A 13,193-nucleotide genomic window follows, 5' to 3' on the forward strand; every position below is an offset into this window, starting at 1 on the left:
GCCCCGCCCCGCCCGGCGGCTAGCAGGCCCCAGACGGGCGGCCCCGCCCGGCTGGGACCCCGGCTCGCGCGGGCCTGTGGACTGGGGCCTTCAGACACCACCGACCTGGGCGGCCATGTGTGACGCCGTGGTCTGGTCAAAGACGGACGAGCGGGAAGGGTCAGGCGTGGAAGTGAATGCCGTTTGCAGCCGCGGCCTTGGGCGGGCTGTTTGGCCCTTCACGCCGTCGTGCATTTCTTACACGAAGGAGGAGGACAAGAGTGGACCTGCCACACCGGACTGTTGTAAACTTCCGGAGAGGTCGTGAACGTGAGGAGAGACTGGTCAGAAGAGCCTCAGCTGTTTCAGGGACAGCGACCTCTTCACGCCCCAAGCACCCCCGAGTCACCAGGAAAGCCAGCAGCCGAGATGTGACGCTTTTCTATCTCCATTCCCTCCGCTCTGGCTACGCGTCAGCTGGCGGGATTGCCAACGCTGGCGTGAGCCCGAGTCCAGTTCGTGGAAGGAGAGAAGGCTGTACTTCACAGGGTCCCCAGGTGTACTCAAGCATCAGGGTCCCTCAATCACCCCCTCCGTGTTTGCGTCACCGTCTGAATGCTGTCCAGTGGGGCCAGCCACCCTGCTCTGTGTCTCCGGCTGGGGAAGACTCGCTGCCTGCTTCCTCTCCCAGATCAGAGACTTCTCAGGTGTGGAGAAATTTGCTCCTGAAGGGAATGACCATCAAACCGGGATATCTGGAGATCACAGAGACTTTCCCAGGGATGTCTGGGCACGGGAAGTCTTGGGAAATGAGCATCTAGACCCTCATGGTCCCCAAAACTCTTTCCCAAAACTGATGAGCCTGAAAATGTGCCTGCCAGGCAGCCTCTTGGGGTTCCCCTAAAACACTTCCTCTTTTACTGTTGCTTTCTCCCACTTGGTGAAATGCCTACCTCTCACCCATCACGATATAATTAACTGCCCCAGATGTAAACAACCTCCATAGTGCTAAACAGAAGGGTGGATGGAAGCATTGACACCTTATGGAACTGTCGTGGCCAACTGTCATGGCCAGCACTTTTGCAAAAAAGTTGTGTCAGACCTGCTTTCAACAAAATTGAAGGTGGCCCTAATAGCATTAACAGCTGATAATGAAAACGGAGTCGTTTTGCCATATAAACCCTGTCATCCAAAGAATAAAATGACACTCGTTCAACAAAACTACCATAACCCTCGCTGAAATGGGAACGAGGCCTTACTCAGATGAACAAGAGTCTGTCACCCTTATAGCTACAGAAAATAAAAATAGAAATACAATTGATGCGAAATTCTACCACATAGAGTCATTCCAACCACGGAATATGCAATTTCAGATTCATGAACAACTTGAAAAAGGGAGCCCCATCTATCTTGTTAAGAGATACAGTTCCAGTAAATTTTTATCTTTTATGTTTGATAATTATCGATGTTCATAATAGTTTACATTTTGATCAAATATGTGCTGATGATAATAGAAATTAGAGCTCAATGCAGAAGAAAACTTGAATATTAAAGCCTCAATGTCACAAGAAAAAAACGTTCGATTTGAATAGCTATACATGTTGTGTTGTTGTAAAGACACATGAGGATAATCAATAAAAGAGCTGTCAAAAATCTGTTGCATTAAGTAGGGAAAGTGAAATGGGAAGTGAGGTTCAAGGAATAAAAAGAAACAAAGTTCTGACCATTCGGGAATTTTTATAGACATTTTTCAGTGATTGGTAGTGTGTATAAAAGATACCTCATTTGATATTTAGATGCCAGTAGATACATATGTAAGAGTGAAATAATTATTTTATTAAAAAATACAAATAGTATAAGATGCTAAACATTTTATATTTTTCCAATTTAGAGACTTATGAAAAATTCTAAGAATTAACTTAATATGTGAGAACTACATACTACATCACAGTTCTTTAGGAGGAATGCAGGCAAAAAAAGTGGAAGACCATCACCTAACAGTATCCTACTCTGATGTGGGATCTCTAAAGGAAGCCAGGGCAGATCTAAGGGACCCAGTGAGGATTCCTGTAAAGAGACAAGGGCTGGAGAAAGAAAATACCTCCTCTATGACATAAACTTTAAATAGATGTATAGCACTTTCTGTGACGTCTGGCCCGAAATTCATATGCAATACCTGTATAGTGAAAAGAGAGATGATATCAAAAGAACAGAAACAATATGAAATGGAATGGCTAGAGGGTCTGGAAAAGACCGTAATAAAGGGCTGTCATTTCTGAAAAGCCAGGTGGCAACTACATGACTGGAAGCAACCCATCTGAGAGAGGACTGGGAGCATGGTTGAGGAACAGAGGCCCAGAGAGCCCAGCGGTCTTGCAGAAGAAGCCAGTCAGGGAACAGGAAGCAAATCAGCAATGAGCAGTAGAAGAAAGCTGCTACCACTGCTAGGCAAGAGGGAAAAGGAGACAGGCAGGGCTGCTGGAGTCCAGGAGCTGGTCCCTTGACAGACACTGAGGCACAGTGGGCCTGTCCCCTGGTGGCTGGGGCTGGGGAAGAGGTGGGTCTGCAGCTGGAGAGGCCACGAGCATGCCAAGCATGGGGAGAAGCGCCCTTCCTTCTCCCCTCCTCCCACCCTCCCGTCTTCCTGTCCTGCTACCTATGGGCTGACAGGAGTCCACAGAAATCTGCCTTCCTGCAGTGCCGAGTGGAGAGAACAGTGAGGGTGGATCTGAGGACCAACAGATCCAGACCCCACAAAGCACACACCTTGCGCATGAAGTGGTGAAATGTGGGATCAGTAATAATACAGACCCTTGATGGTCTTAGATTTTGGAGACAAACCCCAAGTGCCAAAGGGTCTCTTACTCAGGTGACTAGGACACAGCCACCCTTGCTGGGCAGCAGATCACCCGTTGGGCGAAACCAATAGCCTCAAGCTGCATTAAAACCCTGGATTGAGCCCAAAGTGTCTTCAGTTTATAGGAAGTAATTAGTCACACTATAATTTGTGCTGCTTAGATAGTGTCTGGAATATAGGTTGCTTTACAGTATCATTTTCAAAGAACTTGCCAAAAATAAAGTGTACCAGAAGATTAATATCTGGAAATGGGTCCAATGATGTCCTGTGAGGTACAAAGCAAGTAGGCAGGTTTTACTTAGGGTTGAAAAGACTATATGGGGCCTTTCTAGTTATTTTCAAATAACTAAAGTGTTGCCTGTAAAACAGAAGAGCTAATAATTGCTAACACTGAGCATTTACTGTGTTCTAGGTGCCTAAGTTATTTATTCATTCTAACACCCTTGTTAAAGAGTAGCACTGTTGTATCAGTTTTATGAATGAAAAACTAAGGATTTGAATGGTCATGTAACTAGCCCTTGGCTAAAGTCTAGTCAAATGCTTCAGAGTCTGAACCCACGTTTTTAACTACTGTTTGACATGTGTTGTTTTACTGAACTAGACAAGTGCCCATAGGTTGAAGCTACAAAGAGGCAGTGTTTGGCTTGGCATGAGGAAAGTTTTTATTGAATGATCATTGCAGAGACTGCTGCTGGAAGAAATAGGAGTTTCCATTCATAAATGTATTTAAACAAAAGTTAGCTGTTTGGCGGGTTATTAATATCAGAACATGAGTATTACTAAATATAAAAAGGAACATTTCATAATGATAAAAGAATCAATTCTACAAGAAGACATAGCATCCTAAATGTTTGTTCATCTAATACCACCACTTTAAAACATTAAACGAAAATTGGCAGACTTGGAAGGAGAAACAGACATATCTACACATACATACATATTTTGTATGGCACAAATGAAACAATTATTGTATGCATATGTGTGTGTTTATTTGAGGGGCTGGGTCAGGTTTCAGAGCCACCTACCCCTGCTCCTTTCCTAGATCTTGACTAAGCAAGCTCTATGCACAAAAATCATAGCCAAATGGCAAATGAACACCATGTTTTAAATTAATAGCTGGATGAGCTCACGATTTCTCCCTTTTCTTCTTTCCCTTTGGGGCGTCTCTGCTAGTTTATATTAGAGAACATGACTTAGAAGGGGAGGCCTTATGTTTCTTGTTGCCTCCTTTTAATCTGAGAGTCCAGGTTTGTAGATCAGGCCCTAAACTCGCTCATTCATCCCATCTCATGGATGAGAAAATCTCCTCCACTATCCCAGTCAGAGACTGAAGCTGGAAAGATGTCCCAGTCTTTGGGGACACACCAGCAGGCCCAGTCAGGTCTCCGTGTTGACCACATGGAGACAAGAACTTCAAGAAAGAGCCAAAATGTCCACAGGCCATGGTCAATGTTTCATAGTGCAGTGACTCTTCTCGCTAGAGAACCCTGATCCGCTGAGCCTCTTTGACTGTAGCCAATGAAATTGTTAACACGTAACACTGAGACACACAGCAAGGGTGGTAGACAGAGGGATAACAATTGTGGAGAGTGACATGAACATTCCTTCTTCTTCCACAGGATGTAAAAGGATGTGGCACAAAGTTCAACATATGGAAAACCATAAGTAAATCATATGCCTTGGATGTTTTCCATGTAGTTGTTCTCATTATTTTAATGTGAAATCATTTTTCACAAAGTTTGTGCCCATTTATATTCCCAACAATTTAAGAAACAAAATGGTTTCATTGCACCTGTGTCTTTACTTCAAGGTACCTTTATTTCAAAGATTGTATTGAAATTCTATTTCTTAAGGGAACATGTCCTACCTAATGAAAGCTAGTGCTTCTTCCCTCTTCCCTTGCCAAAAACTTTCCACACTCCCCAGAAACTCCATAAGATATTCATTTGCTTTTTATTTTAGTTGTGCTGTTATCTAAGATCATTAGACAACCTGGCCTTGTGTCTTCTGGTCCCTCTCAAGATCACCCTGTCTGTTTTATTTTTAAATTTTTTTGGTAGAGTTTTTCATCTTTTATTTAAATCTTTAAATGTATTTATTTTTAACTGACAAAGAATAATTGTGTGTACTTACAGGGTACAGTGTGATGTTTTGATCTATGTGTACATTGTAGAAAGATTCAGTCAAGCTAGTTATCATGCCCATCTCACCAGCTTATTTTTTTGTGGTGAGAACATTAAAAATCTATTTTTCTTATTTACATATAGTCAATGTAAAAAAAAAAGTCAATCCTCCTGGTACCTCACCCCCAGCCTTTGATAACAACCTGTCTACTCCATGAAATCAACTCTTTTAGGTTCCACGTATAAGTGAGATGATTTATCTTTTTGTGCCCGACTTATTTCAATTAGCATAATGCTTTCCAGTTCCATACATGTCACAAATAAACAGAATTTTCTTATTTCTCTCTCTCTCTCTCTTTTCTTTTTCTTTCTTCTTCTTTTTTTTTTTTAGAAACATGTCTTATTCTGTCACCTAGGCTAGAGTACAGTGGTGCCATTATAGCTCACTGCAGCCTCAAATTCCTGGGGTCAAGCCATTCTCCCACCTCAGCCTCCTGAGTAGGTAGGACTACAGGCAGGCACTATCGTGCCTGGCTATTTTTTGTTATTTTCTGTAGAGACAATGTCTTGTTATGTTGGCCAGGCTGATCTCAAGCTCCTGGTCTCAAGTGATCTTCTTTCCTTGGCCTCCCAAAGTGTTGGGATTACAGGCATGGGCCTTGATTTCCTTCTTTTTAAAGGCTGTATAGTACTCTAATATACATGTATGTGTGTGGGTGTGTGTGTGTGTATATAGTACTCCAATATATGTATATTCTACATATGTTAGAGTACACGCACACGCACATATATATATCACATTTTCTTTACCCTTTCATCTGTTGGTGGATACAAGTTAAGTCTGTGTCTTGGCCATTGTCACTAAAGCTGCCATAACCATGGAAGTGTAGATATCTCTTCTACATGCTAATTTCAATTCCTTTGGATGTTTACCCCAAAGTAGGATTGCTGGGTCATATGGTAATTCTGGTTTTAGTTTCTTTTTTTTTTTTACTAGGCAAAGAACTTTATTAATCTTTGTTTCAAACTTGATTCCTAGGCTTCTTCAGCTTAATTAGCTGCAAAGAATGAGTTGTGTATAACCAAAAACCGAAAAGAGCTGCAGTGTCCAAGGAGCTTGGGCTTAATATTAGAGATCTAGATTTTATCAGATCCATAAACAAAACAATTTTAAAAAGCAGTCATAATACAAAATGGCAGCTCCCAGTAACTTCTTCAAGTTGTGTCGTCTTCGGAAGTTGACTCGCTTCGGTTTGCCTCATTCTCGGAAGCCTCGTCAAAATTCTCGACAAGATCTGGAACTTCATCCTCCTCCTCCTCTCCAGTAGCAAGTGGTGCCTTTCCATCCACAGATGGTTTGGGCAGAGCTTCAGCCAGTCTCCTTAAACTCGTCAGACTGTCTGCACCAAGCTGGTTTAAGATGCTGGGGAGCATTTCTGTCAGCTGCTTGGTCTTAGCACGGCCTGTAATGGTGACAGTGTTCGCTGCCAGAGACGCCTGAACTTTAGGGTTGTTAAAGTGAATAACTGTTCCTTGGTTTGTAAACATGTTCACCTCTTCAATACCAGAGATATTATTTACCCCTAACTTCTTCAAGGAGAACTGAAGTTTTCTGTCATCTGCTGTGGCTGTTCTAGGAACCACCTTCTTCTTTCTGCGAGCGGTTCCTTTCCCACCAATGCGCACTTGTGCCTGCAGTTTGGCGAGTTTTTCCTGGTTCATGATGGTTTCTTTCATCTTGTCGGAGCGGAAAAGGGGCTGCGTGGGGGACTAGGGTTGGAGCCCATGGGGTCTCAGCTGCACCAGCTGAGGTTGGCGCACACACGTGGGGACGCAAGATGGCAGCTAGAGCTGTTTTTAGTTTCTTAAGGGATCTCTAACCCATTTTTCCAAAATGGCTATACATCCTTGTCTCTTTTAGATCTCAGTTTTCTCGTGAGCAGGGGGTCAAATATGATTAATTAATTCAGCACAGACTACAAAGAAGAAGTACATAATAAATACGCCTGACACTGTACCATTTATAACCATTATGTAGGTTTTTGTTTTTCTCCCCTTAATTTCAAAGAAAATGAGGAAAGGAGGAAGTAAAAAAGTAAATTTTTGACAGGAGATGTTTAAAAAGGTACTGAATAAAGTGAGATGTGGGAGTTATCTAGTGATTTTATTTACTCATCCTCTTTCCAATCCCTAATTGTTTTTGTTTGTTTGTTTCTGACAGAGTCTCACTCTGTCGCCCAGCCTGGAGTGCAGTGGCACGCTCATGGCCACCCAGCGTCGATCTGCTGGGCGCTAGTGATCCTTCTACCTCACCCTTCCAAGTAGCTGAAACTATAGGCGTGCACAACCACGCCCAGCTAATTTTTGATTTACTGTAGAGACGAGGTCGCACCAAGTTGCCTGGATGGGTCTCAAACCCGCGGGTTCAGGCAATCCACTCACCTCAGCCTCCCAAAGGCGTGGGCAGGCTGAGCCACCGAGCCCAGCTTCCAACCCCTAATTGTAAGATAATTTATAGCACCAAATAACATGCCACAAAGTGTGGTAGCTCAGACCCTGACTGGGATTCAGAACCAGACATCTGATGTTCAACTATTTGCTCTACCAGCTACAAGTCCTGCAACTCTGTATGAAGTGTTCAAGCTCTCCACCTTCAGTTATTCCCAACAAATTCGAGACTATCAGCAATGCCACCTTTATTGTATTGCAGGAATTCAATAACTCAGTGTATGCACCAATAATGTGATATTGGGGACATAGAAAGTGTTTTTTTAATGATGAAAATGATAACCATTATTACCTAACATTTATAGTGATAATTTTATTCATTTCGCATCATTAAGTACAGAGTCCTACAGGAATCAGAAAAACTTATTTCATTTCTTCTTCTATTGTCCAGCGTCCTACAAGAAAATAATCACTCGCTTCCTAAAGGTCCCGGGGACAGAAGAAGTGGAGCTCACCTGCCAGGCTGAAGGCTATCCCCTGGCAGAAGTGTCCTGGTCCAACGTCAGTGTTCCTGCCAACACCAGCCACACCAGGACTCCTGAAGGCCTCTACCAGGTCACCAGTGTTCTGCGCCTAGAGCCAAACCCTGGAAGAAACTTCAGCTGTGTGTTCTGGAATGCAGACGTGAAGGAACTTACTTCAGCCATCATTGACCCTCAAAGTAAGAGCTGCTCCCCACTTCCTAGGTCTACCAGTCACAGTTCAGGCAAGGAACAGATGGCACGTTCAAAATGAACCATTTGAGGGGCATGTAAGAAAGGGACAATTCACAGAGGTGTGACCAGCATTTAGGGGAGAGTGCAGGACATTAGGTCTTCACTGTTGGAGGAACAATTGCCAGTGTTGGGCCCAGCAGAAGGCAGCTCTAGGAAAAGCCCCGTTCACAGTGCGGTGGCCTCCAGAAGAGGGAAGCTGCACCTGCAACTGCAAAGGGCAGCAGCAAGGACTGAACACCCTCCCCTCGTCCCCTCCCCCCTTCCAGTCTGGAGAGAAAAGGGACGCCATTTGGCACAACCACTCATGCACAGTGCCTCCGGCTGGCAGGATGGGTATTACTTTTCTGTCTTTGCTGCCAGCCAGCCGGTTATGGGGCCTTTCTGGGAAAGCTGGTCCCTTGCAAAATCCTGCAGAGGCTCGACTGGTTCTGCTGGATGTTTCTGGAAGGGATTCTGTACTTCCCCACTTCATGCATCCATAAAATTTCAGACAGTCCTGGGAGACAAGCAACTTTTTATTTGCCAAGTAAGAACAACTGACCTCCAGTATCACAAACTTTTCATAAGAGGCAGGTAATTTTATCACCAAGTTAACAGGTTTTCTATATGGTTCAAGACAACACAGATTATTATCTTATACTTATGGAGGTCAGGAGGCCAAACATGGGTTTCCCTGGGCTCCAATCGAGTCAGCAGGGTTGGAGACGCTCTAGGGAGACTTCATTTTCACACCTTTTCCAGCTGCCAGAGTCCACCCTTATTATGAGTGAATGGCCCCTTCCTCCATTTCAGAGCCAGCAGTCCCATCACTCAGTCCTCTGCTTCTGTCTCCACATCCCTTTCTCGGACTTTCTTGCTTCCCTGTTCCACCTTTTAAGAACTCTTGTGATGACAAGAGGTGTCCCACCCCTTGGATGATTCAGGATGATCTTCTCATCTCAAGGTCCTCAATGTAATCCATCTGCAAGACCTCTTGTCTTGTGAAAGGTAGCACATCCAGCGCCCAGGGATTAAGGCATGCACATCTTTCAAGGGAGCCATCATCTGGCCTATCCCACCACGAAGGGATATAATCTGAAAATAAAGAACCGTCCCTAGTACTGATTAATCAGACTTTACTTTTTAAAAGTCACTATGCTGTCATTGTATTTCACATTTTACCTTTGTCTTAGTTAGAGAAGACAGAGCCTGTGATAACTTGTCTGGCACGCAGAGATTTAACTTGTCTGGCATGCAGGGAGCAGAGGAGAGCTTTAGGAGTTTAAGACAGGGAAGAAGGAAAAGCAAATATAGGGCATATTATCAAAGTTGTTGGTGTGGCAACAGGAACTCAGATCTTCAAAGACCGCCCTGAGAAGCACATGCTGCCTTCTGAGATGTTTACACAAGACTTCAGGTGGAAGGACTTGCCGGTCTGCTTTCACCCTCCTGGCTGAACTATGCCTGCATGTGGGCTGAGTACACTCCCTCAGCATACATCCCAGGATAAAAAGCAAAGTGGCCCACTTGAGGGGAATTGCTGATCTTGAAGTGATTCAAAGTGCCCCCAGGATTCTACCCCAGCCGGCTAAGTCAGAGGTGAGGCTGAGAGGAAGGGAGTCAGGACCGCAAGCCCTCTCCTTAGACTGTTCGAGTCCACCCGTGCCCTCCATTAAGTCCACTCTGTCACTGGGCCTTCCAGCTGGGAGGCAGTCACAGTGCCTGCAAAGGGTTTAACATGCAAGAGTTTGTACCACAGCTGTAGTTTCTGCTGCTGCTGTTGATCCCAAGCCATAACTGATAGGTGTCATCTCTTTAAGCCACCATATATTCTCAATTTCCCCCACCCAGCACTTTAAATGGAAAAGTTTCTTCGCCTGACAGAATGACTCAGACTTTTTCGACCCTAGAAGATCTAAGCTTTAGGCCTCCTTGCCCTAACAGTTGTAGGGCTGCCGCAACTATCACCGAACCCGGAAGTAAAAAGAACTGGAGGATCCGCAGATCCCTGAGTTCTGGACCTCCCCCGTTTCCCTCCATCGTGGAGCTGCATCCAAGTTCCTCATGGCAATCAAGGCCGAGTGCCCCACCAGCATGGCAACACTTTGCTTTGCCCACTGGCCGGCCAGGGTGAAGAGTTCCAAGTGACCAGGCGACAGCCACAACTCTAGATGCAACAGCACCAGTACGGTATCTCCTGGCAGAAGAATCCCCCTAGGAAGCCGGACCTTCGATCCAGTAGGGCCTACATGTGTGCGAGTGAAGAGCAAAATTCTGTGAGCGCATCACTGAAAATTATGGTGAGAAGGGCCACCCGTCAGCCTTGGGGAAGTCTTGGTGCAGAAGCAGAACTTGCTGGAGACGAGGTTGTCCGGGGCAGTGAGGTAGGCCGTGCACAGAGCCATCACCTTCAGCTGCATCCAACTGGGGCTGAAATTGGCGACGAGGCAGACAAGATACGGGGTGGAGCATCAAAGATATCTGCTCTCTCCCAAATTAAAAGAAACTTTGTCGTGAATCAGCATTGATCCACAGACCGGACTCCACGAACTGAAATAACTAAATACCCATCTCATCGTTGCTTGTCTAGTATTATCTTCTGGAGAAAAAATCCTCCCTGGTAGAGGTTCCAGAGGCATCTAGATGCACTAGTGCCATCCCCCACTTTTCCCACTTCCCACCCACCCAACTTCACGACCCAATCCCAGCACTAGAGTTAGCCCAGCTTCTTCCTAACTAAATCATTGTGATGAAGTGAGGATGTGAAGATTAAAAAAAGGGAGTCATGCTAAGGACCTTGATAGAAATAGACATTTGGCACACGTTGATTTTAGGGCCAACTGTGGGTGAAAAAATGAACAGGGCAAGTCAGTCTTTCAGCATTCTCTGCCACACTTTATATCACAGTTAAGACTGCCAGGCCTTCACCTCAGGAAAAATGAGCTATCACTAACTCATACTACGATTTTAGAGGCTTCCCAGAAAGAGCACCCTGCCCCCACCCACCCCGGAATTTCTTACTCACCTCTCCTTTGTTGTGGGCAATTTCCTGGTTAAATGTCGGCCTGTACTTTAGATGGATTGTAGTTTTCTAGAAGGACACTTATTTAAGGATGTCTGCAGGGAAACAGGGGCCTGTGCAAGACAAATTTAGGAATAACCAGAGTCCACCTTTTTTATATCGGTGATGTCCGTGTATGTTCCCATCTGGTAGAGAAGGGCAGTGGCAGAGTTACCACCGCTCTGGAATCCTCCAAGCTGTGAGAAGGTAGCAGTGGAGCAAAACGATGACCCCTCTCATGGGAGCCAACATGGCTGAATAGTCAGCCTCGTGGTGGGGTGGGGATCTACAAAGTCTTCCTCAGAGCCCAGGATCTAGCAGGGCATCAGTCACACATGCAGCCAGCAGGGAGATGGACTGATCTTTGTGCAGCTCGAGATACCCAGCTCGATTTCACCCACCTTTCCCAGCTTTGCATTCATCTTGCCGTTCCCTGATGTGGCTTCTCTGCTCCATTAAGTGTTCCCTTCTTCACCATGTGCTCTCAGCACTTACTTGTGTTTTTCCACCTCCAAATGGTTTTCTCCCACATAAAATGTCCTTATTCCCCCCTCCACCAGCTCCAGGCCCACCCTCTCTCCAGGTCAGCTTGGTAACTCCAGGGCACAAAGGAGCCTTTGCCTTATCACACCTCTTCAGACCTATTACCTGGACCATTTGTTCGCTGTGTGACCATGCCCGCCTTTTCTATTGCTATTTTGTTTTCTGTGTATTTTCATTGTTCACACGCGTCTTCTTTGTATCCAGGCTGAAACGAAAGCAGGGTGCTTTACCCGTAATAAGTGTTCGATAAACGTTGGCTTGATGGGTTGGAGACATGATCCTGGGTAATCCTGGTCCCCATTAGCCCACCCAACAGACTATGTGGACAGCTATGTCAGAGCAGCCAAATAATGTCCTGGTTTGTGGCACAAATACCAGCAACAAAATAACCAAAGTCACACATCTTCCCCCGGGGTTTCTTGCTTCTGTTTTCCAAAGGCATTTTTGAACTGTCTTATGACTGTTCCTTTTCTACTCATTCTCATACATTGAGCTGCTGACTGCTGGGACCCACCACAAGCTTCTCCAGAAGTTGGTGAACAAACCAAACACAGAAATGAGAGTATGGGGGATGGAGGATGTCCCTGTGACTCAAGGATGGATGACTGAACATCCCAACTGTCTAGCAGAAGTTAGGAAGCAGGAAGATCATTTTCCCTTTGAAATTGGATTTCATCTCCTTAACCAGTTGCCGTATTTTCACTGGGAAACGTACTTGGGCTGGAGCACAAAAAATAACTATAAAAAATACCCTTGTGGGGTTGGAAGAAAAGAGATGCCCTCCTAGGAGACCTGGAGGCCACTTCAGGCAATGGTCAAGAGCATAGGCTCTGAAACCAGACAGACTTGAATTTCAGATCCTCTATCTGCTACCTACTGGCTTTGGGAACTTGAACACACTACTGAGCCACCCTAGCACTCAATCTCTCATGTGGAGAATTAGGGTAAATAATGTGAGATACTTCATAGAGGTATTGTGAGGATTAAGTGAAACTTGCCTATAAGGTATTTAGAACTTAGAAAGTGTGAAAACAGAAAAAAAATATGGCACCTCTAGCAAGATGCTTGCTTGCCTGAGAGTGCATGCGATTGTTGTAAGACTAAAGTGAACATTTTTCCCATTGCATCATTACATCATTAGAGAGCATGCAATTACTATAAAACAATCTAGAAGAGTATGTATCAGGATATAGTCTACGCTATCGCAAGAAAGAGACTAACGAATACAGTGACTCAAACAAGACGAAAGTTTATTTCTCTCCACCTAATATTCAGGTGGTTCAAAGCAGCTAAATAGCCATATTTCATGGAGTCATACCATGATCCAGGCTCTTTCCATTTCGTTGCTCTGCCATTCTGCAGGATGTTGTCCTGTCAAGTGATCAAAGCTGGATCACTGCCAAATTCATTTTCAGTCCTCAGAAAGG

At 44.9% G+C, this 13,193-nt stretch overlaps 1 protein-coding gene and 1 pseudogene across 2 annotated transcripts in view; one reads left to right on the forward strand and one right to left on the reverse strand.

The window, feature by feature from the left end:
* Nucleotides 1–13,193, forward strand: part of PDCD1LG2 (programmed cell death 1 ligand 2) — a 45,042-nt gene that overhangs the window by 16,291 nt on the left and 15,558 nt on the right. The window contains 1 exon segment of the mRNA XM_021712314.1: nt 7,859–8,128. Coding sequence (XP_021567989.1) covers nt 7,859–8,128 — 270 coding nt within the window.
* Nucleotides 6,175–6,778, reverse strand: LOC103260346 (annotated as a pseudogene). The gene has a single exon (XR_002481953.1). The product of XR_002481953.1 is annotated as a transcription factor BTF3 pseudogene (transcript).

This window comes from Carlito syrichta, unplaced genomic scaffold (assembly GCF_000164805.1).
Source record: "Carlito syrichta isolate Samal-C Ts95f unplaced genomic scaffold, Tarsius_syrichta-2.0.1 Scaffold303180, whole genome shotgun sequence".
Lineage (NCBI taxonomy): Eukaryota > Metazoa > Chordata > Mammalia > Primates > Tarsiidae > Carlito > Carlito syrichta.